This window comes from Sapajus apella, unplaced genomic scaffold, assembly GCF_009761245.1.
Source record: "Sapajus apella isolate SASKATOON/1434 unplaced genomic scaffold, GSC_monkey_1.0 scaffold228, whole genome shotgun sequence".
NCBI lineage: Eukaryota > Metazoa > Chordata > Mammalia > Primates > Cebidae > Sapajus > Sapajus apella.
The window spans coordinates 455,785-480,325 of NW_022437168.1; the positions used below are offsets into that span (position 1 = coordinate 455,785).

General features: G+C 40.4%; 1 protein-coding gene, 1 long non-coding RNA gene and 1 pseudogene across 3 annotated transcripts in view; 2 read left to right on the plus strand and 1 right to left on the minus strand.

The window, feature by feature from the left end:
• The window catches only part of LOC116544718 (butyrophilin-like protein 8), a 40,476-nt gene extending 22,199 nt beyond the window's left edge, over positions 1 to 18,277 (minus strand). The window contains exons 1-3 of the mRNA XM_032271307.1: positions 18,004 to 18,277; positions 14,101 to 14,448; positions 5,949 to 6,224 (exon numbers count right to left, since the gene is read on the minus strand). Coding sequence (XP_032127198.1) covers positions 5,949 to 6,224; positions 14,101 to 14,448; positions 18,004 to 18,052 — 673 coding nt within the window. The 5' untranslated portion in view covers positions 18,053 to 18,277. The remainder of the gene's footprint in view (positions 1 to 5,948; positions 6,225 to 14,100; positions 14,449 to 18,003) is intronic.
• On the plus strand, positions 363 to 19,248 carry LOC116544719. Its single transcript, XR_004266007.1, has 3 exons — positions 363 to 373; positions 4,058 to 4,061; positions 19,109 to 19,248. It is a non-coding gene; the product is annotated as an uncharacterized LOC116544719 (long non-coding RNA).
• Positions 19,249 to 22,216: 2,968 nt separating this feature from the next.
• LOC116544715 lies at positions 22,217 to 23,513 on the plus strand (annotated as a pseudogene). Its single transcript, XR_004266006.1, has one exon. The product of XR_004266006.1 is annotated as a 26S proteasome regulatory subunit 8 pseudogene (transcript).
• The last annotated feature ends 1,028 nt before the right edge of the window (positions 23,514 to 24,541 follow it).

The following is a 24,541-nucleotide window of genomic DNA, read 5'->3' on the forward strand; positions in this document are numbered from 1 at the left end:
AATTACAGGCATGAGCCACTGCACCTGGCCTAATGTTTCTTTTAATGTATTTTGTAATGATTCTTTTTATGATAAATTTGCTTGGCTAATATTTGTTGGAAATGTTTGCATCTATGTTTATAAGGGACATTGGCTTGTAATTCTCTTCTTTTTTGTGGTGTTCTTATGTGGTTTTTGTATCAGGGTAATTGTGGCCTCATAACATGAGTTTGGAATTAGTCCCACCTCTTTAATTTCTTGCATGAGTTTGAAAAGTCTTGGCATTAATTTTTCTTTAAATATTTTGTGGAATTCATCAGCAGAGCCATCTGGTCATGGAACTTTCTTTGTTGGGAAGATTTTGATTATCAATTTTATTCCTAATTCATTACTGGTCTGGAATTTTTTTAAAAATTATTCTGATTCAGTTTTTATAGGTTGTAAGTTTCTAGGAATGTATCCATTTCTGCTAGGTTATCCAATTTGTTGGCCTATAATTTTTCATAGTGCTGTAGTCCAACATTATCTTTGGTTTCACTTTTCATAATTTCAGTTACTTGTGATCAATTTTGGCCCAAAAATATTGAATGAAAAGTTTCAGAAATAAACAATTTGTAAGTTTTGAATTGCACACCATTCTGAGCAGCATGATGAAATCTCTATTATCCTGCTCTGTTCCATTTGAGACATGAAAAATAGCAATTATAGGGTTTGGTACTATCCGTGGTTTCTGGCATTCACTGGGGATCTTGGAATGTAACCCCCGTGGATAGGGGAAACTGAGATAGTCTCATGACATTTTAAATTTCTGTGGTACCAGTTGTAATGTATCATCTTTTATTTATAATTTATTTGAGTCAGCTCTTTTTTTTTTTGGTTAATCTAAGTAAAGGTTTGTCAGTTGTGTTTGTCTTTTCAATTAAACAACATTCAGTTTTATTGATCTTTTTATTGTTTTTCTATTTCATTTATTTCTGCTCTAATTATTATTTTTTCCTTCCTTCTGCTAAGTTTTGGCTTTTTTTTCTAATTTCTTGTGGTATAAACAGGTTGTTCATTTAAGATCTTTCTTTTTTCTTAATATAGACATTTATAGCTGTAAACTTTTAGAACTGCTTTTGCTACATTCCATAGATTATGCTGCTGTTTAAAAATTTTTCATCATCACTATGATTTCAATGTATTCCCCAAGTTTATGTGTTGAAAACTTAATCCCCAATGCAATAGTGTTGACAGGTGGGACTTTTAAGAGGTAACAAGGCCATGAGGAGCCTGCCTTCATGAGTGAATTAATGCCATTATTGCAGAAGCAGTTTTCTTCCTCTCTCTCGCTCTCTTGCCCTTCCACCTTTCTCCATGGAACTACACAGCTAGAAGGCCCTCACCAGATGTGACCCTGTGATCTTAGACTTCCCAGCCTCCAGGACCATGAGCCAAATAAACCCCTGTTCATTATCAATTATCCAATCTCAGGTATTCTGCTACGGTAGCATAAAATGGACTAAGACCACCACTGGGTATATACTCTGTGTGCATGTTACATATGGCCTTTATTGTATTGAGCTATATTTCTTCTATATCTAATTTGTTGAAAGTTGGTTTTGTCATGAAAGGGTGTTGAATGTTGTCAAATGCTTTTTCTGCATCTATTAAGGTGATCATATGGTTTTTGTTGTTCCTTCTGATAGTGTATCACATTTATCGATTTGCATACATTGAACCATCCTTGTGTTCCAAGGATAAAGCTCACTTAATCATGATAAATGAATCTTTTAATGTGCTGTTTAATTCTGTTTGACAGTATTTTTTGTCTTTCTGTTACTCCTCCTCCAGTCTGTACTGGAAGACTTTGGTGGAGAAAGATCTTGACCAGTCAGCCTGGCTAGATACTCTGGAAATCTCTCAGATCTTTTTTATGGATGTACCTGCTTTATTCTTCTTGTTTCTTCTTGGTGAGGGGAAGTCTTAGTAGTTTCTTTTCTCAATCCTGCAAAGCAGGCTAGCTGCGGAGAGCCTTTCATTTATTTATCCCTAGAGCAATTCCCTAAAGTATTCAAGATTGTGCACCTTCTCTCAATCCAGCAGAGTCAAGCTGATTACTACCTGTGTTCTGACTGCATAAGTTTGTATGAACACCTGCTGAGGCTCAGGACTACCCTGCCCAGTCTTCAGGGAAGCACATGCCTGCCTGTGATGAAGTAAGGGGTTCTGGCCACAGAGGGTGGTGTGTGGAGGGCTGGGGGCACATATCAGCTGGTTGAGGACTCAGCAGGTTGTGAGTTGGGCTCCTAGTAGAATGCAGGAGCTGGCCAGTAGGTTCTGCTGCTTGTTGTTGAGGTCCATGCACTGGCTGCCATAAGCCCCCTCCTCTTTCCCTGCTCCTAGCTGCCCCTAGATGATTCAGCCACACTGGTCCCCTCACTGCTCTGCATTAAGTGAGACAGGAAAGGGTTTCCTGGGCAGCATCCCATGAGCCTGGGGAATCTGGACACTCACTTTGCTCTCGCTTTCCCCATGGCAAAAACTGTGGTCTGAGGGAGTCTCTCTTGGCACTGAGTTACCCTGGAAGAGTAGTGATGCAGGTAGAATGAAACGGTTCTTATACTTCCATGCATCTGAACTTGGCTTTTTTGCCTGAGCAGCCAGTTGGAACCACTCAGCTGGCTACCTAGACTCCTACAAAAGTATCATTGTTCATGGTAGTTGTTAAAATTAGTGTTTCTGTGGGAGTTTGAGAACTGAAAACTCCTATTTTACCATCCTAATAATGTCACTTCTTAAAGGTATAGTTGTATGATAGTTTGTATGTATAGTTTCATTATCATTGAGTCATATAGCACTTTTAATTATTATGACTTTTTCAATGAACTTAGTTATTTTTGAAGTATGTTTTTAAAGTTTGAAACATATATGAATATTAAATTTTCTTTTTCTTATTTAATTTAATTATATTGTGATTAGAAATTATTGTTTGAATCATACCAGTCTTTGTCCATTTGTACTTCTATGACAAAATACCACAGACTGGCTCATTTATAAACAATAGAAATATATTTCTCATAGTCTGGAGGCTGGGAAGTCCAAGATCAAGTATCAACAGGTTTGGCATCTGATGAGGACTTCCATCTGTTTCAAGATGGCACCTTGTTGCTGTGTCTGCTGAAGGGGATGAATTCTGTGCCCTCACATGGCAGAAGGAGGGGAAGTGGTAAGTTTACCCCCTCAAACCCTTTTATAAAGCACTAACACATTTATATGGGCATAGTCCTCAGGACTTAATCACCTCCTAAAAAGCCCACCTCTTAATAGTGATGCATTAGGGATTTAGTTTCAACATGGATTTTGGAGAAGACACAACACTAAAACCAAATCACAATACCATTTTCTTAAAACTTTTTGTCAACCATTTTATGTGCTTGAGACTGATGAGAGTTAATTTATGTTCTACATGTGCTTCCAATGCTTTGTTGTGGGTGCAACCTTCTAAGAATATCAATTAAATCGAGTCTGTTAATTTGTTGTTCAAATATTCTATATTCTTACTGTTTCAAGTCACATTGCAACTTGGTGGCCCATGACTAAGTGTTCAGTATCTCCTAAGGTCTAGCCCAAGATGTGTTTTTCAAAAGAACAGTAATTATTCATAGAGAATGGCAGGGCTCTGCTCCTAAATCTTGAGGGCCTGTGCCATGATTCACCTATAGGGGCCGGGCAAAGGCTCCTAACAGCATACCTATCTGTTACTCTCTGTGAGCCACGTTTTGATCCATGTTTCAGCCAATCAAACTATAGAGGCCTTTCTAACATTCTGAGCTGCAACATTAAATAAAGAATCTCTGATTAGTGAGGCCATTAAATTTGGTCTGATCCAGCAATATGTCCTTGTACCACCACCTTACACTCTAAATATCATTTGACATGGATTCTCTGGATTTCTGGTCTGTATAGATTAGAAAAATCAACTAGTTCTTTTGGAGTGTGGTACACTTTCTAATGAGTCATGCATTGTTTCCAACTTTAGGTTCCTGCTGAAACTTGAGCCTAGGTACAGGTCTAGAAGCAAAGAGGGATGGTAGAGGTGGGTCCTGAGCAGAATCAGCTTGTTTTGCATGGCAACTGCCTCAGGAGAGAGGCCATTACAGTTTTCTGGGCAATGTAGGATTAATTCCTTGAGATGAAAATGGAGAGGCTATTTTCAGTTGACACAGAGAGACTGAGACTACTTTTACCGGCAAAGATTCATCAGCATTTAGGGACTCAATGTTCCCAGTTTCATGAGTCTTCCCATACATCCCCATTTCAACTTTATGAATCTTATTTCTTCCTAATCAATGCCCCCTCACATTAACAGATATCCTGAGAAACAGGTTTGGATTTCCATTGTCATTCAGCCAGTCACAGGATGAGTTCTGAATCTGGTTTCCAGCAATCTTAGCCCTGTGGCTACAGAAAAAAAGGGTCTCTTTCAGGGTACTCTTGGAAGCTTTAAGGTTATGTAACACCAAGAAACTCAGAATTCAAATTTCTCTGCACATATTTTCTTTCCTCCGTTTCCTCACTTTTTCTAGCAAGAATAGGACCAACCAGCCAACTTCATCTTACTCACTCGGTTAACAAACATGTTTAAAAATATCATATAACAGTCAACCAGTGGTTAATTATGGGTAGCAAATGGTGATATTTTGCATATCTATATTGCTAGATCACAAATGAACTTTCAGTGCTCTTTCTGTTTTGTTTGTTTGAAGGTGGGGTCTTGCTATGTTGCCTATGCTGGTCTCAAACTTGTGGACTGAAGTCATCCTCTCACCTCAGCCTCCTGAGTAGCTGGGACTACAGGTGTGCACAGTAATCCCAGCTCAGAGAATTTTAGGGAATTCTAGAATTTTAGGGATGACTTTTCAATCATCCCTAAAATTCTTTTTTCCTAGAAATACTCTTGGTACCAAATCAATATTAGTGAGAGTTCTCCAGAGTAACAAAACCATTAGGTTGTATATATACATACATATATATATACAAATATCATTTGACATGGATTGTCTGAATTTCTGGTCCGTATAGATCAGAAAAATCAACTAGTTCTTTTGGAGTATGGTACACTTTCTAACAGAAAGTGTATATACATTCTGTTTCTTTTACGTATTTGAAGGAGAAAGATGGAGATAAACGGAGAGAGGAAGAGAAGAGACAGAAAGAGAGGTTTAGTATAAAGAATTGGCTTGCATATATCATAGAGGCTCTTTTAGGTCCCAACTCATGAGTGAGTCCACAATCTGGAGACCCAAGAGAGCCAATGATTAGATTCAGTTTAAGTTAGAAGACCTGAGAACCAGAAGAGCCAATGGTGTCACTCCTGTCCCAGAGTTCACAGGCTCAAGACATAAAAAGAGCCGGTGGTTCAGTTTGAGTCTGAAGGCCAGCAGCCTGCTCTGTGGCCAGGAAGAGCCAGTGTCCCAGTTTCAAGGCTATCATGCAAGATGATGCTGTCACTCAGGGGAGGGTCAACCTTTTGTTCTATTCAGGTCTTCAACTGATTGGATAAACCCATCCATATTATGGAGGGCAACCCTCTTTACACAGTTTACCAATTTAAATGTGAATCTTATGTGTAAACACCTTCACAGAAACAGCCTGAATAATATTTAACCAAATCTGAGCAAATAATGACCCAGTCAAGTGGACACAAAAATTAATCATCACAGTGATACATCATAATCATAGGTGATGGAAATACTTAATTCTACTCCTCTGGAATTGTAAACAATTCTATTTCCACCTAACCAAGTGTTTATAACTTTATTTTTACATCTCATTGATTTTAAACGTTTAAAATAAATCATTAAACTAAGAAAGATAAAACAACAATCCCAAGATGGAGGCTCTTGTCCTTGCTCTGAGTTACTGAAGCATTCACCCCTCCTCCTCCTCTTCTCCTCCCTCTCCCTATTTACCCTCTCCGTACTCACCTCCTATCTGTACCCTGGATTCCACCTCTTGGCTCAGATGAGCAGGCCGCATGGAACAGGATATGGTCCCAGCGTTCTCTTGGACGGTTAGGGAGATCTCCACATCAAACAGGCCATGCATGTCCATGTTTGTCCTGGAGTCTGTGGACAATTCCTGTCCTTGTGGACCTTTCCACTTCGCTGTGGGCCGGGGGAACCAGCCCGAGGACCGACAGAGTAGCTGGATGCCTCTGTCAACATATGCCATGATGGAAATGAGAGGAACTGAGCCCAGTGCTAGGGAGAAAACAGGGAAGGTTGAAAGCAAAGATCACATCACAAAGCCACAGCAATTCTGAGTCAGGTGCATTCAGCACAGCCCCACACATTCTCTCTCTTACAGAGACTCAAACACTAAAACCACTACCTTTGGCAAAAGCCTTCCCATGGCCTATGTTTGTTTGCCATTTTTTAGCAACTACTATGTATGCTTGGCTATTTCTAAGCACTAATCATGATGAAATGAGAAAGACATAACTGCTTCTGATGAAACGCTTCTCAGGAGCTCAGCTAATGTAGAGAGACAGCTGAGCTGCCAGGTGTAGGAGTAACAGATTAAAGGAACAATGATCCAAATTAAAGTAATAGTGAAGCCTCTAATCAGTTGATATAAAAGTACAAGCAAGAGCTAAACCAAGGAAGATGCCAACTCCTCCCTGTTTCATCCTCCCCCATGGAATGGAATTCCAGTTGAGGGGCAGATGGATCATCACACAGGTGGGGCTGACTGACTATTGATGGAGTTCTGAGCAAAGGGCTTCACAGCTTTATGAAGCCTGAACTCAGGAGGAGGTCTAGGGAGGAGGAACTGGAATGTAAGATACTGGATACTAAGACAGTGTAGAGAAAAGTGTTTTAGAGTTTGCCTTTTCTGTCATGGGGGAACAACGGCCAGTGGTGTGGGGGTAAAAGAATTTACCAAGGCAGTTGTAGGTAGAGAAAGGCAGATTTATTAGAGAAAGTGGGAAAATTCTTTCCATGGAAGGCAATTAGCAAGTTAGCATGAGAGAAGCTAACTGCAAGAAAACAACGGCTTGCTGGGGATTTTATAGAATGAAACTTGAGCTCATTGATAAGGCCGAGGTAGCAGGGAGCCTAACATATTATTTTGTCAGCTGGGATGTTTGATAAATTGAGGTGCTTGATGGTAAGCAGGAAGTTTGTAAGTTCTGGGTCGTATATCCTGGGCTGTATGTCCAGGATGATAAAGAAAGGTAGATCTGTAAATTATCTGCTTTGTCTTTTGTTTAAATTTTCTAGACATGAAAAAAGGCATGTTTATAGTTTATTTCCTTTTTTTTACTTTTTGTTTTTACCTGGTCCTGCCAGCCTGACTCCTTTTCCCTAATTAGGACTCCACATTCTCCTCCTTGATATAAGGCACTTGAAAATTCTGCCCAAGGCCTGAGATAAAGACCTGAGAATGAAAATGCCTGGGCTAGAAATGAAAATGTGTAAAGACCAGAAGAGCTTAGAGGGGACTGAGGGCTCACCTGAAACTCTCGTCAGAGATTGCAAAGCATTGATTATATTCCAGGTCTTCTATGAAGAGGAGGCTTTCCAGGAAACGCTTTTGAAAATTGCTTATGGTCAGGCCTGAAATATCACTCATGGTGGTTTCTTTAAAATTATTTTAAGTTAGTCAAATTTAGCAGTGGGGAGTTATATACCAATTTTAGTGACGCTACTGTTAATAAGTTCTGATAATCCACTATCGTTAGAGCAGCCCCACTCACAGGTGTTTAATCAGGAGACAGGCTCTTCACAACTCACTGACCGCACAGGGCAACAACTGTAAACAATAAATCTCTTTTTTTTTCTTTTTTTCTTTCTTCTTCTCTATTTTTTTTTTTTTTTTGAATAAAGATGAGGTCTTCCCATATGCCCAGGCTGGCCTTGAACTCTTGGACTCAAGCAGTCCTCCTGCCTCAGTGTCTCAAAGTGTTGGAATTACACCCAGCCCCGTCAAATAAATTTCACTGTGAAGGGTGGTGCGACTATGGAAGTACAGTCAAGTTAACAGAGCATTGAGTGATTCATTGTCAGGGGAATTCACAGCATCCTGGAGCTTACATTTGCTCCCTGCTATGTCAGATAAACAAAAAAAATTGTAGGACAAGTGAGCCATAATTTTTATTTGTTATTTAAAAATAAATTTTCATAAGGAAAACTACTATTTGACAGTGTGGAAAAAAGAAATAAAGTATTAATACAGTCAATATTTTGGACAGATCTCAAGAGGATTATGCTGAATTTGAAAAGTCAATCTCGGGGGTGGATCCAAGATGGCCATTTAGGAACAGCACAGGATTGCAGCTCCCAGTGAAAGCACAGAGGCTGCTGCAGATGATCCCAGGCAAGCAGGGCCTGGAGTGGACCTCAGCAGACCTACAGCAGAGGGGCCAGACTGTTAGAAGGAAAACCAAGAAACAGAAATAACCTCATCATCAACAAACAGAACGTCCACTCAGAGACCCAATCTGAAAGCCAGCAACTACAAAGACGACAGGTGGATAAATCCATAAAGATGGGAAGAAACCAGCACAAAAAGGATGAAAACACCCGAAACCAGAACACCTCCCCTCCTGCAAGGGATCACAACTCCTCACCAGCAAGGGAACAAGGTTGGATGGAGAACGAGTATGATGAAATGACAGAATCAGACTTCAGAAGGTGGGTAGTAAGAAACTTCTGTGAACTACAAGAACATGTCCTAACCCAATGCAAAGAAACTAAGAACCTTGAAAAAAGATTTGACGAAATGCTAACGAGAATGGACAAAATAGAAAGGAATATAAGTGAATTGATGGAGCTGAAAAACACAACACGAGAACTTCGCGAAGCATGCACAAGTGTCAACAGTCAAATTGACCAAGCAGAAGAAAGGATATCAGAGGTCGAAGATCAACTCAATGAAATAAAACAGGAAGGCAAGAATAGAGAAAAAAGGGTAAAAAGGAATGAACAAAGTCTCCAAGAAATGTGGGACTATGTGAAAAGACCTAATCTACGTTTGATAGGTGTACCAGGATATGGCAAAGAGAATGAATCCAAGCTGGAAAATACTCTTCAGGATATTATCCAGGAAAACTTCCCCAGCCTAGCAAGGCAGGTCAATATTCAAGTCCAGGAAATACAGAGAACACCACAAAGATATTCCTCAAGAAGAGGAACCCCAAGGCACATAATCGTCAGATTCACCAGGGTTGAAATGAAGGAGAAAATACTAAGGGCAGCCAGAGAGAAAGGTCAAGTTACCCACAAAGGGAAGCCCATCAGACTCACAGCAGATCTCTTGGCAGAAACCCTACAAGCCAGAAGAGAGTGAGGGCCAATATTCAACATCCTTAAAGAAAAGAACTTTCAACCCAGACTTACACATCCAGCCAAACTAAACTTCATAAGTGAAGGAAAAATAAAATCCTTTGTGAACAAGCAAGTACTCAGAGATTTTGTCACCACCAGGCCTGCTTTACAAGAGATCCTGAAAGAGGCTCTACACGTATAAAGGAACAACCAGGACTAACCACTCCAAAAACATGCCAAATGGTAAAGAGAATCAACACAATGAAGAATCTCCATCAACTAATGGGCAAAACAGCCAGCTAGCACCAAAATGGCAGTATCAAATTCACACATAATAATATTAACCCTAAATGTAAATGGACTAAATGCCCCAATCAAAAGACACAGACTGCCAAATTGGATAAAAAACCGAAACCCATCGGTGTTCTGTGTCCAGTAAACCCATCTCACATGCAAGGATACACAAAGGCTCAAAATAAAGGGGTGGAGGAAGATTTACCAAGCAAATGGAGAGCAAAAAAAAAAGGAGGAGTTGCAATTCTCATCTCTGATAAATTAGACTTTCAAGCAACAAAGATCAAAAGAGAAAAAGAAGGACATTACAAAATGGTAAGAGGATCAATGCAACAAGAAGAGCTAACGATCCTAAATATATACACACCAAATGCAGGAGCACCCAGATACATAAGGCAAGTTCTTAATGACTTACAAAGAGACTTAGACTCCCACACAGTTATAGTGGGAGACTTCAACACCCCATTGTCAATATTAGACACATCAACCAGACAGAAAATCCACAAGCACATCGAGGACTTGAACTCAGACCTGGACCAAGCAAACCTAATAGACATTTACAGAACTCTCCACCCCAAATACACAGAATATACGTTCTTCTCAGCACCACATCACACCTACTCTAAAATTGACCACACAATTGGGAGTAAATCACTCCTCAGCAAATGCAAAAGAACGGAAATCTTAACAAACAGTCTCTCAGACCACAGTGCAATCAAGTTTGAACTCAGAATTCAAAAACTAACCCAGAACCGCACAGCTTCATGGAAACTGAACAACTTGCTCTTGAATGTTGACTGGATAAACAATGAAATGAAGGCAGAAATAAAGATGTTTTTCTAACCAATGAGAATGAAGACACAACATACTAGAATCTCTGGGACACATTTAAAGCAGTCTCTAGAGGAAAATATATAGCAATAAGTGCCCACATGAGAAGCAAGGAGAGATCAAAAATTCACACCCTGTCGTCAAAACTGAAAGAGCTAGAGGAGCAAGATCAAAAAACCTCAAAGTCTAGCAGAAGACAAGAAATAGCTAAGATCAGAGCAGAACTGAAGGAGATAGAGACACAAAAAACCTTTCAAAAAATCAATAAATCCAGGAGCTGGTTTTTTGAAAAGATCAACAAAATAGATAGACCACTAGCCAGATTAATAAAAAAGAAAAGAGAGAATAACCAAATTGATGCAATAAAAAATGATAAAGGGGATATCACCACAGATTCCACAGAAATTCAAACCATCACCAGAGATTATTACAAACAACTCTATGCACATAAACTAGTAAACCTGGAAGAAATGGATAAATTCCTGGACACTTGCCTCCTCCCAAGCCTAAACCAGGAAGAAGCCAAAACCCTGAACAGACCCATAACAAGGTCTGAAGTTGAGGCAGCAATTAAGAGCTTACCACCCAAAAAAACCTGGGTCCAGAAGGGTTCACAGCTGAATTCTACCAGACATACAAAGAGTAGCTGGTACCATTCCTTCTGAAACGATTCCAAACAATACAAAAAGAAGGAATTCTTCCCAAATCATTTTATGAGACCAACATCATCCTGATACCAAAACCTGGCAGAGACTCAACAAGAAAAGAAAACTTCAGGCCAATATGCATGATGAACATAGACGCAAAAATCTTCAAAAAATACTGACAAGCTGATTGCAACAGCACATCAAAAAGCTTATCCGCCATGATCAAGTAGGCTTCATCCCGAGGTGGCAGGGCTGGTTCAACATACACAAGTCTATAAACGTAATTCACCACATAAACAGAACCAAAGACAAAAACCACATGATTATCTCAATTGATGCAGAGAAGGCCTTTGGCAAAATTCAACAGCCCTTTATGCTAAAAACCCTCAATAAACTAGGTATTGATGGAACGTATCTCAAAATAATAAACGCTATTTATGACAAAACAACAGCCAATATCATACTGACTGGGCAAAAACTGGAAGCATTCCCCTTGAAGTCTGGCATTAGACAAGCATTCCCTCTCTCACCACTCCTATTCAATATAGTACTAGAAGTTCTAGCCAGAGCAATCAGGCAAGAAAAATAAATAAAGGGTATTCAAATAGGAAAGGCGGAAGTCAAATTGTTTCTATTTGCAGACGACATGATTGTATATCTAGAAGACTCCATCCTTTGTCTCAGCCCAAAAGCTCCTGAAACTGATAAGCAACTTCAGCAAAGTCTCAGGATACAAAATCAATGTGCAAAAATCACATGCATTCCTGTACACAAATAACAGACTTAAAGAGAGCCAAGTCAAGAACGAACAGAGAGCCAAGTAAAGAACGAACAGTCATTCACAATTGCCACAAAAAGAATAAAATACCTAGGAATACAACTAGCAAGGAACATAAAGGACCTCTTCAAGGAGAACTACAAGCCACTGCTCAACGAAATAAGAGAGGAAACAAACAGATGGAGAAACATCCCATGTTCATGGTTAGGAAGAATCAATGTCGTGAAAATGGCCATACTGCCCAAAGCAATCTACAGATTCAACGCTATCCCCATCAAGCTACCAATGACCTTCTTCACAGAACTGGAAAAAACCACCTTAAACTTCATATGGAACCAAAAGAGAGCCTGCATAGCCAAGTCAATTCTAAGCAAAAAGAACAAAGCGGGGGGCATCACACTACCGGACTTCAAACTATACTACAAGGCTACAGTAATCAAAACAGCATGGTACTGGTACCAAAACAGAGATATAGACCAATGGAACAGAACAGAGGTCTTGGAGGCAACACAACATATCTACAACCATCTGATCTTTGACAAACCAGACAAAAACAAGCAATGGGGAAAGGATCCCCTGTTTAACAAATGGTGTTGGGAAAACTGGCTAGCCATGTGCAGAAAGCAGAAACTGGACCCCTTCCTGACACCTTACACTAAAATTAACTCCAGATGGATTAAAGACTTAAACATAAGACCTAACACCATAAAAACCCTAGAAGAAAATCTAGGCAAAACCATTCAGGACATAGGTGTAGGCAAGGACTTCATGACCAAAACACCAAAAGCATTGACAACAAAAGCCAAAATAGACAATGGGACCTAATCGAACTCCACAGCTTCTGCACAGCAAAAGAAACAGTCATTAGAGTGAATTGGCAACCAACAGAATGGGAAAAAAATTTGCAGTTTACCCATTTGACAAAGGGCTGATATCCAGAATTTACAAAGAACTAAAACAGATTTACAAGAAAAAAACAAACAAGCCCATTCAAAAGTGGGCAAAGAATATGAACAGATACTTTATAAAAGAAGACATACGTGAGGCCAACAAACATATGAAAAAATGCTCATCATCACTGGTCATCAGAGAAATGCAAATCAAAACTACATTGAGATACCATCTCACACCAGTTAGAATGGCGATCATTAAAAAATCTGGAGACAACAGATGCTGGAGAGGATGTGGAGAAATAGGAACACTTTTACACTGTTGGTGGGAGTGTAAATTAGTTCAACCATTGTGGAAGACAGTGTGGCGATTCCTCAAGGACCTATAAATAGAAATTCCATTTGACCCAGCAATCCCATTACTGGGTATGTATCCAAAGGATTATAAATTGTTCTACTATAAGGACACGTGCACACGAATGTTCATTGCAGCACTGTTTACAATAGCAAAGACCTGGAACCAACCCAAATGCCCATCGACGATAGACTGGATAGGGAAAATGTGGCACATATACACCATGGAATATTATGCAGCCATCAAAAAGGATGAGTTTGGGTCCTTTGTAGCGACATGGATGAACCTGGAAACCATCATTCTCAGCAAACTGACAGAAGAGCAGAAGATCAAACACCGCATGTTCTCACTCATAGGCGGGTGTTGAACAATGAGAACACATGGACACAGGGAGGGGAGCACTACACACTGGGGTCAGTTGGGGGGAAATAAGGGAGGGATGGTGGGGGGTGAGGAGAGATAGCAAGGGGAGAGATGCCAGATGTAGGTGATGGGGAGGAAGGCAGCAAATCACACTGTCACGTGTCTACCTATGCAACAATCTTGCATGTTCTTCACATGTACCGCGAAACGTAAAATGCAATAAAATAAATGGAAAAAAACATAAAATAAAATAAAAATAAATAAATAAATAAAAATAAATAAAAAGTCAATCTCAAAATGTCACCTGTGGTGTGACTCTGTGTAGGTAACATTCTTGAAATTACAACATCAGGGAGATGGAGAACCCCAGCTGGGTGTTGAGAAGGGGTGGGCGTGACCATAAAGGGGTAGCAGAGGGACATCTTTGTGATGATGGGGTAGTTCTATACCTTGATGTGATGGTGGTTACATGAATTTAAACGTGATAAAATACATAGAAATATACACACAACACAGAAGGAACTTACAGTGTAGAATACTGCCTTCTAACTAAATGACCTAAAATTTTAAAATTTCCTTATTTAACAAACCACTTATAAAGTCTAGGATGGTTCTTTGGGATAACTAGGTTACAAAATATGAAACTGACCTGACACCTGCAGCTCCCAGACAGCCTCCTGGTGATAAGACTGGGAACCAATCCAGCATCCATAAAGGCCAGCATCCAAGACAGTAATGTTTTCCAGCCTCAGAGAGACGCGTCCCTCTGCAATAGAATCCTTCACCAATTTTGTCCTGGCTTGATACTGTGGCATCTGCATAGATGGCTGGTCCTTCCCTTTCCTGTAGAGGTAGACCACACTAGAGATCTGGCCCCTGAAGAACCGCACTTCCGTGGCCTCTGCATTGGTCTCAGGAGAGAGGAAACAGGAAAACACTGCGTCCTCCCCCACCAAGGCCTGGACAGGCTTGCCTGGCCCAAACACCTGCCACTGCCCTATGGGAAGAAATAAAAAGAAAAATAATCAAAAACCTTTACAGTGTGACCTACTCAGGGCTCCAGTGGGCTGGGCTGGAGAAGTACATCAGGGAGAAACATTCATCATAATCCTTTTTTTTTTTTCTTTTTTTGAGATGGAGTCTCGCTCTGTCACCCAGGCTGCAGTGCAGTGGCACGATCTCAGCTCACTGCAACCTCTGCCTCCCAGGTTCAAGTTATTCTCCAGCTTCAGCCTCCTGAGTAGCTGGGATTACAGGCACCCACCACCATGCCCAGATAATTTTTGCATTTTTAGTAGAGACGGGGTTTCACCATGTTGGTCAGGCTGGTCTCGAACTCCTGATCTCATGATCCGCCTGCCTTGACCTCCCAAAGTGCTGGGATTACAGGTGTAAGCCACTGCCTAGCCCACAACCCACAATCCTATTGCTAAATCCAGTGACTTGCATTTGTACATCTTACATTTGACAAACCATGTCCACATCAATTACTTCATTCGGTCTTCAGTAGCACCTGCATTATTATTAATGTCTTTATTTTCAAGATGAGAAAGACATTTAAAAAAGTCTTTATTTTCAAGATGTGTATTATTAATGTCTTTATTTTCAAGATGAGAAAACCATGTTATCCACAGGAAAGAAAGTCCCTTTCTAAATGCAGACCCTTTGATTCAAGGAGATTACATTGCTATATTCTCTCCCCTCTGTCCATTGGCTTCAATTTTAAAAAAGCCCCCTTTCCATCTTCCTTGCTAAAATCCAAAGTCGACGTCTTTCTAACTCAGAGAAGAAGATGAGCCCTAAAGCCTACAGTTTGGGACAATTTGTTAAGATTTCCTTCAAACACAATGTTATATAATTGTTTTATGACTACTATAGAGGAATATTTTATTTCCACCCATGGTGCACACGTTTATTTGTACTTCCTTAGTTAATTCGAAAATCTACTAGTTCTTCAAAGTTCTGAAAGATATGCTATGACACAGAAACAAGATTTTACAGTTTATTTTCCACACATTTATTCTTTAGCACATTCATGTGTGACTTATACTTTCCCAAGCATGTACTTTTTACACTTGTGTAGTACGTTTTTACACTTTATTTTAGCACTCAATGGTGCTTCATCTGGTGCTTTGTCAACATGTCTTGCCTGCTTTAAAAAAAAAAAAAATCTTGGTACACCTATGTCCTCACCTTGCTTTGAAACTTTCTTCATAGTCTTGCTTCAAGGGTGACAATTACACATTTTCTGTGAGCCTCCCCTGCACAGCTCTTGGCTCTGTGGGGACAGGGCCTGATTCTCTTGCTCAGCATGGTACTCCCTTGTTCAGCACAGAGCCCATCACAGAGAACAGGCTCCACAAACAAGTTACTCATATGAACGGTGAGTACAATTTCCTTTCTTACTTGCTCATCTGTTTAACAATCATTTGAGTAATTTTCCTGGTGTAAATCACTCTTCCTACCCTGTAAGGATTACAGTGCTTCTTAGATGTAAAACTATGGAGGCCCACTCCCTTCATCTTCTAAGTAGCCACCCACTTTGTTTGAAATGTCTCTTGATTAATTCACATGCATCCATTTATGGTATATAGATCTGCCTGTGTGTGGTGTGTGCATGTGCATCAGAGGCAAAGTGAATCACATGTGTGAATTTCTAGATAAGTGGATTTTTTAAATTTTAGCACCAATTATTTTTTAGTTTAATTAAATTTTTATCAATCTTGCTAAAATGTATTTCACTCATGCATCTTCAAGACTACTATTAAATGAGACATGACTTTGCAGCCTGATGTCTGATCAGCTGCTGACCTGGTATAGCAGATGTTAAGGCCCTGCTCCTACCACCCAACCCTGAGTCCCCTGCAGTGGAATGGACACTTCCCTACAGTTCCGCCCCTGGAGCCTGGCCTCTGCCTTTCTGCTGAGGGCTTCCTTCCTGGAACCTTTGGAACCTACTTAGCCCTGGCACAGGGCAGCTCAGAGATTTGAGATTTTAATAGTTCTGGGGCACATCTCGCCCAGCAGGGAAAGGAGACAGTAGATGCTGGGATGACTCTGAGCCACCATCTATACAGTTCCTCCAATGATCCCAGTGGGACTGGGTCCCAGTTGCCACTGCAGCAACCTGCTCATTAGCACCCCTTCTATGGCTTTCCTCCCACACACCTTCTATGGCTTCACTCTCTGCACTCCTTCACTTTGTTTTCCAGAATCACCTGCTGAACAAATCACTGGCAGGAAGGCCCTTATCTTAGGTGAGATTTTGGGACCCAGCCTATACAAGCTGGGCTGCTATGGATGCTGCCTTCAGGGCTGTGTGGGGCTCTCGAGGCAAGGTAACATTTTCCAGGGTACCTCTGTTTCACCAGCCAGCTCTTGCTGCTGTCATCTCTCTTGCCTATGACATCTCCTTTCACTCTTTCTACTTCCTTCCCTTGAAGATGAGAAAGGAACAAGACTGCCTGTTGCTGCAACATGGCATGCACCAGTGCAGCTCTGTGCATTCTACATGCACAAGCTCATGCAGTCCTCGCCACAACCCCATCAGGAATGTGATCGTAACTTCATGTAATCATCAGCAAACCAACACTGAAGGAAGCTATGAACCATAAAGTCACAAACAGTTGAAATAAGAGTTTTAAAAAACAAAATGTTTTTATCGCCAAGATCATTTCCATGATTCCCTGCTGCCTCACCCAGAAACAGAAAGGAGACAAAGAAGCTCATCAGAAAATAAATGAAAACAAGCTGAAATGAGAGATTCTCCTATTAATAACACATATGGGTTTTTTGTTTTAAGGAAACATGCTATATGTTTTGATTGCCCTTATTTCTGTTCTTTTAGCTTTATTTAGCAAAAAAAGATATAGGTGGACAGGTGGTAGGATGAATCTTTACAGACAGAAAGTGAACACAGTTAATCGAATCTTCCATGGCTGGGTACTGACCACCTAGCAACCGACATTCTGCTCCAACCTCAAGCTTCCTCTGTGAATTTTATTCAATTACTTAACAACTTATATACTAGGTTCTGTGTTAACAGTAACTGGAGGGAGAAAGAAGAGTGGATTTCTTCCCAGAATATGCTAGGTTTCAGCTAATTTATCACCTCAAGACCTGTACACCTTCCTCCACCTCATGTCTCATACCACAGACATTTCTAACTCACCGTGTCAGCTGGACAAACTGTCTTTTCCCCAAAAATTCTAATAGTGTCTCTTCCCAGCTGGGCATCCATGTCAGCAACCTGGGTGCTCTAATAACCCTGCCTATACCGCTTAGCCCATCTGGGACAAACACCGAATCTATTCACTTTAACACATTTGGTGTGTCCACATCTACGATCATGGTGCCTCTCCAACACCTGTGTGTCCAGTATTTAGAAGCTACTATAATTGTTTCCACAGTGCCTGATCCTTCCCCAGGCTGAGGCTAGGAGAAGCCAAAGGAACAGAAACAATAAAAATGCCCCCATTCCATTCTGCTGCAATCATCGTAGCTAAAGAACTCAAACTTTAGTCAATGAGAAGGAAACAAACATCAGTCTTACCTGATCCCAACTTGAGGAGACTCAGAACCAAACTGAGCATGAGAGCCATGGAGGTGTTCTGCGGATGGACCTCACAGCATGGAAACAGATGACAGGAGAGGTGACAGATGGATTAGAGAGAAGAGATCTGGCCTAATGCTCGAGGTACAGAAGCCATGGAGAGGCTCTGCATGGGCTGAGGGCAAACTGCACTGTTCTCCTTAGAGTCTTCTGCACCTAGACATGGCTGTAATGTGCTAGAAGCATAGGGACTCTGGACTTTGAACCACTGCATTTATAGGCAGGACATAAATGTTTATCCCTTATCAGGAAAGCAAAGAGAAATAGTGTGGATAAGATTGGAGGCGAACTTTGTCCTGGGTCAAAACCATGCCTTTTGTAGGTGAAACAGGAATGTCATATGCAGAAATATTTTTCAGGTCCAGTCTGGCAAGAAGGGCCATATGGCTAAGGGATCTAGACCTGAAGGAGACATCATTTTGGCACTGGATAATTTGGTGTCCAGGTAAATAGGCAGTGCTCCATTAGTAGTAACCTACAGCAGGTGACTTGAAATTTCCTGGCTCAGTCTGAGGTCATTTTGCTTACCCCTCCATTGTCTGGACTTCAGAGCAGGACTGTAATGAGGACAGATAAAAATAACTTTCTAGAACAAAACAGATCCTTAGTGTTAAACATCTAATATATTGCGAAAGGTACCAGGCAGGTTCAGGGATGAGGAAACTTATTTATTATATAAACTAACCTGCAGGGCAGCCACAATGAGAGGTTTGCACTCTTTTTAAGCACACGGAAACTCACAAAGTCACCACTTAACTAGATCAGAATGAAAATTTCCACAGATAACCACCAAAATAAACACACTCTAACCATAATGGAATTAAAATTAAAAAGCAATTTGAAAACATAGGAAACTCTATACACTAAGAAATTCTTGTATAACACAATTTAAAACAACTCATGGGACCAAATCACAATAAAAGTTAGACAGCATCTAGAAGAGGAAAAAATGAAATCACTACATTCAGTCTAAAATCCAGAACACTGATGACAACAAATGCTGGTGAGGATGTGGAGCAACAGGAATTCTCTTGATTGCTGACAGGAATGCAAAATGGTACAGTCACTCTGGAAGACAGTTCAGCAATTTCCTGCAAAATTAAACTTACTTTTATCATGTAATCCAGCAACTGCACTGCTTGTTATCTCCCTAAATGACTTGAAAACTTATATTCACATGAAAAATTGCACATGAATGTTTATAGCAGCTTTATTCATAATTGCCAGAACTGCATGCAATTAAGTATCATTTAATAATGAATATATACACAAACTATGGTATGGTACATCTACACAATGGAATATTACTCTGTGACAAAAAAAGAGGAAATAAGCTGTTGAATTTTGTAAGCAAGATAGTAGAATAGAAAGTTCTTGATCTCATGCTGTCTCAGAAATACAGATTTACCAAGGATATATAGATCAAAATACCTTTATAAGAAGCTGCCTAGAAGGCACTCTATCCTCTCCATTCCAGTGGCAGCTATGCCCCACACATGGCCATTTGAAGCTTAGGCTTAGGCCCATTGGAACAGTCATGACCCAGGCTTCTGAACCTACAGGATGCTCAGGCCCCCATGGACCAAACAGTCCAACCCAGCAAGGAAGCCAAGCCTGGTCTGGTGGAGCAGTTGTGCGCTCTCAAGCATGAACCAAACACCCTGCCCCCAGAGAAGCCATGCTCAAAAGAATGGCACCAATACCCCCTTGCATGCAAACTAGCTGGGGGCCCCAGCCTCAGCCCCAGGAAAGCCATGTCTGAGATGGTAGAGCAGTTGTGACCCCTTGGCACATAAAGCAGCCTGCTGCCCCACCTCTAGAAAAGCTATGCCCAAGCCAGCACACTGGCTTTATTCCCTCAGCACATAAACCAGCCCAGCATCCCACCCAAGGGAAGCTATACCTGAGTTGGTGGAGTAGTTGTGCTCTCTTAGTGTTTGAGCCAGCCCAGTGTAATCTACTTTGCTACCACCACTGGCACAAATTACTGCAGTACAGGCCGCTGAGGCAGGCACTTGTCATTGACACTGATTATAGATGAAAAGCTTCACAGACTACGCTACTGTGTCCAGCCAGAAGCACAGCCAAACACCCTAGGACCTATCGACGGGAAAGTTTTTTTTCTTACAAAAGCTACTTTATAAAGTTAGGAGAGGCAAATGTTCCACTAGATGCACATATATCAACACAGGGACACAAGAAACATGAAAAAGCAAAGAAACATGACTCTCCCCAAAGAGGCTGAGGCAGGAGAATCACCTGAATCCAGGAGGCAGAGGTTGCAGTGAGCTGAGATGGTGCCAGTGCACTCCAGCCTGGTCCACAGAATGAGACTCCATCTCAAAGAAAATAATAATAATAATAATAATGACATTAGAAAACTCAGCAAGATTTAAGAGAATACAGATGGATAATTGAAAGAAATCAGGAAAAAAATTCATGGTCTAAATGAAAAATTCAGCAAAGAAATAGATATCCAGAAAAATAAAACAGACATCTTGCTACTAGATTATTCAAAGAAGAAAATAAAAAATACAATAGAGAGTTTCAAAGGAAGACCAGATCAAGCTTAAGGACACAAATAAACTAAAAGTGAAAAGAAGGAAGATTTTCTTTTATGCAAATAGTAACCAAAAGAAAGCAGGGGTGTCTATATTTATGTCAGGTAAAGTAGGCCTCAAGTCAAAAACTGTTGCAAGAGACTAAGATGGTCTTTAAGTAATGATAGGAAAATAAGTTAATCAGACCATAACAATTATAAATATGCAACCAACATCAAGATGCCTAAATGTATCAAGCAAATATTAATGAGGATGAAAATAAGTAGATAGCAATACAATAATATTAAGGAACTTCAATAACACTTTTTAACAATAGATACATGAACCAGACAGAAAATTAAGAAGAAAATACTGGATTTGACCTGTACACTAAACCAAATGGACTTAAACAAACATGTATAGAATTCTTCACCCAACAGCAGCAGATTATATATTTTTTCTAGTGTACATGGAACATTATCCAGGATAAACTATATAAGAAGACATAAAACAAGTCTTAATAAGAAGATTAAAATCATAATAGTATTGTTTTCAGCCATGACAGTATAAAATTAGAAATCAATAACAGGAGAAATTTTGGAAAAGTCACAGAAATTAAACAACATGTTTCTGGAAAATCAGTGAATCAAATCAGAATCAAAGGTAAATTACAAGTGCTCACTTTAGTAGCACATATACAGGAGGAAAATTTTTTTAAATTTTGATATAAATGACAAAAAATACAATATATCAAAACCTATGGGGTGCAGCAAAAGTAGTTCTAAAGGGAAACTTTACAGTAATAAACACCTACATTAAAAAAGAAGAAATATCCCAAATAAATAACTTAATGTTATGTCCTAAGGAGCTAGAAAAAGAAAACAGCCTAAACCCAAAGTTAACAGAAGAAAGGGAACAATAGTATCAGAGTAGAAATAAATCACATAGAGAATAGAAAAACCATTAGAAAAAAATCAATAAAACCAACACTTGATTCTTTGAAAAACAAGATTTTTTTTTTTTTTTTTGAGACAGAGTCTCACTCTGTCACCCAGGCTGGAGCACAGTGGCGCAGTCTCAGCTCACTGCAACCTCCGCCTCCTGGGTTCAAGCAATTCTCCTGTCTCAGCTTACCAAATAGCTGGGACTATAGGCTTGCACCACTACACCTGGCAAATTTTTTGTATTGTTAGTAGTGATGGGGTTTCACTATGTTGTCCAGGCTGATCTGGAACTCCTGACCTCTCAAGTGATCTGCCCACCTCAGCCTCCCAAAGTGCAGGGATTACATGCATGAGCCACTGTGCCCGGCCTTGAAAAATAAATAATAACAACAAATTCCAAGACAGATTAAGAAAAAAAAATGATTGGAATAAATAAATTCAGAAATCTAAGTGGAGAGCATACAATACATGTCTCAAAAATTTAAAAGTATAATAAACAATTATGAAAAAGTATCTGCCAACAAATTGCATAACTTATAAAAGTTAATAAACTCCTATAAAACTGTAACCTTTCAAGAATAAATTAGAAAGTAACAGAAAGCTTGAACAAACTATTATAATAACAAATAGAGAGACTGAAGAAGTAATTAGAAACCATCCAACAGGAGAGAAGATGGCGCTTGAAGGGCCAGAGCAGATGGAGCTGGAGGAGGGGAAGGCAGGCAGCGGACTCCGCCAATATTATCTGTCCAAGATTGAAGAACTCCAGCTGATTGTGAGTGATAAGAGCCAAAACCTCCGGAGGCTGCAGGCACAGAGGAATGAACTAAATGCTAAAGTTCGCCTATTGCGGGAGGAGCCACAGCTGCTGCAGGAGCAGGGCTCCTATGTGGGGGAAGTAGTCCGGGCCATGGATAAGAAGAAAGTGTTAGTCAAGGTACATCCTGAGGGCAAATTTGTTGTAGACGTGGACAAAAACATCAACATCAATGACGTGACACCCAATTGCCGGGTGGCTCTAAGAAATGGCAGCTACACTCTACACAAGATCCTGCCCAATAAGGTGGACCCATTGGTATCATTGATGATGGTAGAAAAAGTGCCAGATTCGACTTATGAGATGATTGGTGGACTGGACAAACAGATCAAGCAGATCAAAGAAGTGATCGAGCTGCCTGTTAAGCATCCCGAGCTCTTCGAAGCACTGGGCGTTGCTCAGCCCAAGGGAGTGCTGCTGTATGGACCTCCAGGCACTGGGAAGACACTGTTGGCCCAAGCTGTGGCTCATCATACAGACTGTACCTTTATTCATGTCTCTGGCTCTGAATTGGTACAGAAATTCATTGGAGAAGGGGCAAGAATGGTGAGGAAGCTGTTTGTCATTGCACGGGAACATGCTCTGTCTATCATCTTCATGGATGAAATCGACTCCATCGGCTCCTCACGGCTGGAGGGGGGTTCTGGAGGGGACAGTGAAGTGCAGCGCACAATGCTGGAGTTGCTCAACCAGCTGGATGGCTTTGAAGCCACCAAAAACATCAAGGTTATCATGGCTACTAATAGGATTGATATCCTGGACTCTGCCCTGCTTCGCCCAGGGCACATTGACAGAAAAATTGAATTTCCACCCCCCAATGAAGAGGCTTGGCTGGATATTCTGAAGATTCATTCTCGGAAAATGAACCTGACTCGGGGGATCAGCCTGAGAAAAATTGCTTAGCTCATGCCAGGAGCATCAGGAGCTGAAGTGAAGGGTGTGTGCACAGAAGCTGGCATGTATGCCCTGCGAGAACGGCGAGTCCATGTTACTCAGGAGGACTTCGAGATGGCAGTAGCCAAGGTCATGCAGAAAGACAGTGAGAAAAACATGTCCATCAAGAAATTATGGAAGTGAGGGAACAGCCTTTGTGTGGATCTTCCAATAAAGCTCTGTAGGCCCAGTCAAAAAAAAAAAAAAGAAAAAAAAGAAACCATCCAACAAAAACAAAGCTTGGGAACAGATGGCTTTATGGCTGAATTTTACCAAACATTCAAAGAAGAATTATTACCAATACTTCTTAACTCTCCCAGAAAATAGAGCTAGGGGAATACTTACAAACATACTTTACAAGGCCAGCATCACTTTGATATCCAAGCAAGAAAAAGACACCACAAGAAAACAAACAAAAAAACAAACTACAGGCCAATAACTCTTATATAATACAAAACTCCTCAATCGAATATTAGCAAACCAAATTCAACACACATCCAAAAGAGTATGCATTATGACCAAGTGGGATTTACCCCTGGCATGAAAGGCTGGTTTAACATAATCAATGTAATACATCACATTAACAGCAGGAAAAATAGAAAACCACATGATTATCTCAATCAATACAGAAAAGTATTTGACAAAATTCCATGTCCATTCTTGATTAAAAAAAACCTCTTAACGGCTGGGTGCAGTGGCTCACACCTGTAATCCCAGCATTTTGGGAGGCCAAGGTGGGCAGATCACTTGAGATCAGGAGTTCAAGACCAGTCTGGCCAATGTGGTGAAATCCCGTCTCTACTAAAAATACAAAAATTAGCCAGGGGTGATGGCGTGTGCCTGTAGTCCCAGCTACTCAGGAGGCTGAGGCAGGAGAGTTGCTTGAACACGGGAGGCAGAGGCTGCACTGAGCCAAGATTGCACCACTGCATTGCAGCCTCGGTAACAGAGCAAGACTCCCTCTCAAAAAAACAAAAACAAACAAAAACCTCTTAACAATTAATGTATAAAAGTAAAATTCCTCAACATATAAATGTCATTTATAGAAAAGCCCACAGCTAACACTGTAATCAATGAGGTAAAACTAAAAGCTTTTCCTCTGTGATCCAGAATGACACATAAATGTCCACTCTCACCACTTTTATTCAGAATAGCACCAGAAATATTAACAAGAACAAATGAGAAAAAAGAAATAAAAGGCATCCAAATAAAAAAGATGTAAAATGATCTCTATTTGCAGATGA